Below are 4,620 nucleotides of genomic sequence, written 5' to 3'. Positions count from 1 at the left end.
GTGTGTGTGTGTGTGTGTGTGTGTGTTTATAGTGGCCATGGGTAAGGGATGCACACATAGGCACAAGCATATGGAGGCCAGAGGTCAACCTTGGGTGCTGTTCCCCAGATGCCGCCCACCCTGTTTCTTCAGGCAGAGTAGTTCATTGGCCTGGAACTTGCCGAGTAGATGAGGCTGACCTGCCAGCAAGCCCCAGAGACCCATGTGCCTCTCTCTCTTCCTAGGATTGGAGCTATAGGCATGGACCGTTAGAACTCAGCATCTCTCTCCATCTGCCCTGAGCGCCACAGTGCCAAGGGTCTGTTCCTAGGGGCTAGACAAGCTGTTTTTGTTTTTGTCTTTGTAAGTTGAGTTCAGTGCCAAGGGTACACACTCACGGAGCACTTGCAGGTAAAGCTCCTTCTGACTACTGTGCGTGGCCACTGAGAGCTGGCAGGTCAGGGTCCGGCCGTGGTCCTGCCAGGAGAGGGCTGTGTGGAGGGTCTCCTGGCGACGGACGCCAGTGGGCTCGAGGCGCTGGGTGCTGGAGGTGACAGAACTCGTGGGGTCCTGGCCTCGCCACTGCAGGCTGCTCTGCTCCTGCAGGCACACGTAGGGCGTGGAGCAGTTGAAGTTCACCTCCACACCCTCGCGCAGCTCTCCTGCTCTGGTAATAGTGGGGGCGCTGGGTTCCTCTGAAAACAAAGACAGCCATTCTCAGAGCCCTGAAAACCCCAACTAAAGGGGAACACCTGGTCAGGGGGCCCTCAAGAAAAGGAGAATTTGGGGGGAATCACTCCCCACCCCATCCCCGCCAATGTCACAGAGTGAAAGTGTTAGGCAAAGACCAGAGTGGGTGCTGAGGCTGAAGGCCTGGTTAGGAGGCAGCAGCAGCCTGGGAGCCCCTGACAGTGGCCAGTTCTCAGCCTCCTCACTTGTCACAGTGACCGAGGTGCCTGTGATGTCTGACCAGCGGTTGCCTTCACTGATCTCAAAGCGGAAGTTGTAGGAGCCAGAGTCCTCCAGCTGTAGGTCTTTGAGAAACAGGTTGCACTCCTTGTGATCCACGTTCCCCAGAAGCTCAGCTCGGCCCCTGAAGCGCTCCACCACCAGCGTGGGGTCACTTGAGTGGCTCACCACCTCCCGCTTGCCCGAGTAGTCATAGTACCAGATGGCAGTGATGCCGTGAGGCACTGGTACATTGGCGGGGAAGCTGAAGATGCAGGGGATGAGCAGGCAGGAGCCCTTCAGGCCCTGCACATCCTTGGGACTGGAGACGCCCCATGTGGCCTGGCCTGGAAGAGGGTAGGAATGCAACAGAGAGGAGGGTGATGCAGGCCTAGGTCACCTGCCCTAGAAAGGGTGCTACAGATGGGCCCCAAATCCTGTCTAAATCCTACAGTGTACCGCCAGCAAGGCCCTCTCAGTGCCCCAGGGATGGGGTGTACTCAGCCACATCTGACCTAGGCATCTTCTAGGCTGCCGTGCCGGGTCCCCAGGGGCCAGACCCCGTGAGAGGCACTAGACCTGTGCAGCTTACCTAGTGAGAAGACAGAGGTCAGCAGGAGCAGCGAGAGCAGGACACACATCACCAGTTCTCGGGTAAGCTCGGGTCACCTGAGGGAGCAGTGAGACAGGCTGGGTAGGCACACAGAGGCACGCAGAACACAGCCTGGGGGCACTTCAGTCCCAGAGCCTGCAGGCTTTACCTCACCAACAGGAAGGCAGGGTTCCCAAGGACGTGCCAGCTACCAGCAGGGAACCAGAAGCCCGTGTTCCTGGCTCAAGTTGTGATGGAAAGTGCCCTCCCTTGGTGGCATGCCCAAGAAAGTCTTCTGTGCTCCTTGACTCCACCCCTTAAGGACATAGCCTCAAGGCTGATGGAGTGTGTCCCTTTCGATACTTCTCCCCTGCCCCTCCCTATTACCTAACCCAACAGAACCTGGAGCCCAAGGAGAACCAGCGATTACTCCAGAGCATCCAGGAAGCACAGCAGATTTACTTGAGCTGTGTCTCTTGCCTCTAGCCTTACCAGATACAGGCCAGAATGGACCTGACTGAACTTACCAAAGTGCTGAGGCTGTTTGCTTGTTTGTAGACAAAATTCTCAACTCTGTAGTTCAGAACAGTCTCAAACTCACAGAATCCTCCTTCAGCCACCTGATAAAATGCTGGCTTTGAAGAGTCATTCCTCTCTCAAAAAACCTCATGGCTCTTCATTGTCTGTGAGATTTTGAAAGACCTCCACTTCCTACCTCCTCTGCTGTCCCCTTTCTCTGTGCCTAATAAACTTATTCTAGGCCCAGGCTTATCTGCTCACTGGCTCCCTAGCTGCCCAGAGATAACCCATCATAAATGAACTTGGCTTGCAGAAATCTTACTCAGCCCTCAGGGAACCGCACAAATCTGTAACTTCCCTTCTGGAGCGAGTCCCTGTGGCCACAGCAGAGAAGTCTCTGTGTTTTCCTTCTTCTTGGTATTCACAAACACCACCCACTTCTGGAGGCCTAGGGAGCTCAGTGATTAAGACAAGTGTGTGGTCTTTGGAGTTCAGCATCGGGCTAGAGAAGCAGCAAGGTTCATGTGTCAGGTGGCACAAGGCCCCGCACAACACATGCACACCCGAAAACACAAGTTTCCATTATATGCCACGCATGAGAAACAAGTCCTGAGCCAAAGAGTGCCGAGGAGGGCATCCCACAGGCACGGCACACGGTGGCCGTCACCATGGCTTTGGATCAGGCAATGCTTTCCGGAACAGGCAGAGTTGTGCGCTTGTGATTCTAGCATTTGGGGAGCCGTGGTGGGAGGATAGTGCATTTGAGGCCAGTCTGGGCAAAGTAGGAAGACCATGTCTCAAGAAAGAAGAGGGGGAAACCCGTAAGATGGACCTGATTTTGTAGGTGTGTAAAAAAAAAAAAAAAAAAATATATATATATATATATACACACACACACACACACAGAGAGAGAAATGAAGAAAAGAGAGGCAAAGAACGAGAGAAAATATTACATGTAGAAATTTCTGATGACAATGGCATAGCCTCCTCCAAAATAAAACAACCCAACTAGGGAAATGAGCAAATACTTGTCACTGAAGAAATGTTGTCGCCAGTAAACAAATGAAAAGGCACTGGTAAGCCACACGGAAAATGAAAGTCAAAACCACAGCGAGGGCTGGGGAGGGCTGGCTCAGGGGTGAGAACCACAGTGCCTGCTCTATATGTGGTCATGCCCTGGTTGGAGCAGAGACAGGGGGATTGTTGGGGCTAGCCAGCTCAGCTATAAGGAGACCTGTCTCAGGGGGAATAAAGTGGAAAATGATCGAGGACACACAATGTCCTCCTGTGTCCTACTCCTGGACATGCATCAACAAACATGTGAATGTACCACACACACACACACACACACACACACACACACACAGAACAAACGACCAGTGAGCACCCACTCACCACCACTGAGATGACCACTAATGGAAAAGCTGGAACAGAAACTGTTGCTGAGGGTGGGCAGAAGCGGGAGCCCCGAGCGTCACTAGCAGGAATGTAAAATGGCACAGAGCAGGAGACTGCAAGTCAGCACGGTACTGTGAAATGGGGCAGAGTCCCACGCCTGGGATTGCTCCTGGGGTTAAAAGCTGTAGTGATGGAAGCAGGACTCCATAAAGACACTTCTAAAGCACGTTCATAACCGGTCATTCACAGTTGCCAAAGGACAGAAAGAGCCCTGTGCCGGCCAGAAGAAGATGGACAAAGAGATGTGCTCATGTACATGGTGGAATATGAGTCAGGACAGAACCAGCCCTGACACTCACTCTGTAACATACCAGAGAAATAGTGCGTTGCTCAAGTTAATGAATGACCAAGGGACGGAAAATGGAATGAAGTTACTGGGGCTGGGAGAGGAGAGACCATGGAATTGCTATCTAATGGGTATGGAAACCATGTTGTAGATAATGAGAAAGTTCTGGAAATAGACGTTGTCCCATGATGGCTACATAACCAGTTTGAAGGCACACCTAAAGACAGGAGGGTAAATTTTATCTTATGTATATTTTATCACACACATGTGTTGCAACTTTGCAATTCTCCCAGCTGCTTGCTGACTCAGCAGTGTAACAGGCAGGCCTGGGGAGGCTGGAAGTGGGGACAGGAAACTCATGACATCTCCCAGCCCATCTAGCACATGACTGCACAGGCTACCTGGAGAGGGCAGAGCAAGAGCTCAGGCTTGGATGGGGATCTGAGGTGCTCCCAAGATGCCCAGGCCAGTACTTAGCCCCATGGAGAAGGCAGAAGAGATAGATGCCTTTACAGGGAAGGTGGCAAAAGGCCCAAGTAGGACAGAAAGAACTCTGCTTCCCAGGGACCCCAGGCCTCCAGTACTCACTGCCTCTGGGTAACTTATATGGCTTCTGGAGACTGGCCCAGGCTGGCTCCTCACTTTAAGAAAAGGCAGCCTGATCTGGGCGGTGGTGGCACACACCTTTGATCCCAGCACTTGGGGAGGCAGAGGCAGGCGGATCTCTGTGAGTTCAAGGCCAGCCCGATCTACAGTGAGATTTCAGAACAGCCAGAACAGCCTATTGAATACATTTGGGGTCAAAGTAGCCCTAGGGTGTAGATCCATACACATGGTG

The 4,620-nt window shown here is 52.8% G+C and overlaps 1 protein-coding gene across 5 annotated transcripts in view; it reads right to left on the bottom strand.

The window, feature by feature from the left end:
• Positions 1-2,314, bottom strand: part of Siglec1 (sialic acid binding Ig like lectin 1) — an 18,503-nt gene extending 16,189 nt beyond the window's left edge. For 3 of the 5 annotated variants that reach the window (XM_055610231.1, XM_055610482.1, XM_055610569.1), the window contains exons 1-4: positions 1,689-1,783; positions 1,520-1,596; positions 915-1,274; positions 378-674 (exon numbers count right to left, since the gene is read on the bottom strand). In XM_055610231.1, coding sequence (XP_055466206.1) covers positions 378-674; positions 915-1,274; positions 1,520-1,568 — 706 coding nt within the window. In that variant the 5' untranslated portion in view covers positions 1,569-1,596; positions 1,689-1,783. Of the gene's footprint in view, positions 1-377; positions 675-914; positions 1,275-1,519; positions 1,597-1,688; positions 1,784-2,046 lie in introns of those variants that run through there. The other 2 variants (XM_055610309.1, XM_055610394.1) reach the window with 2 other exon arrangements.
• Between the last annotated feature and the right edge of the window lie 2,306 nt (positions 2,315-4,620).

The sequence above is a fragment of the Psammomys obesus genome, unplaced genomic scaffold (genome assembly GCF_907164565.1).
Source record: "Psammomys obesus unplaced genomic scaffold, mPsaObe1.curated_primary_1811, whole genome shotgun sequence".
Classification (NCBI taxonomy): Eukaryota; Metazoa; Chordata; class Mammalia; order Rodentia; family Muridae; genus Psammomys; species Psammomys obesus.
The sequence above is the reverse complement of the archived record's forward strand: the minus strand, read 5'-3'. Positions and strand labels throughout refer to the sequence as shown.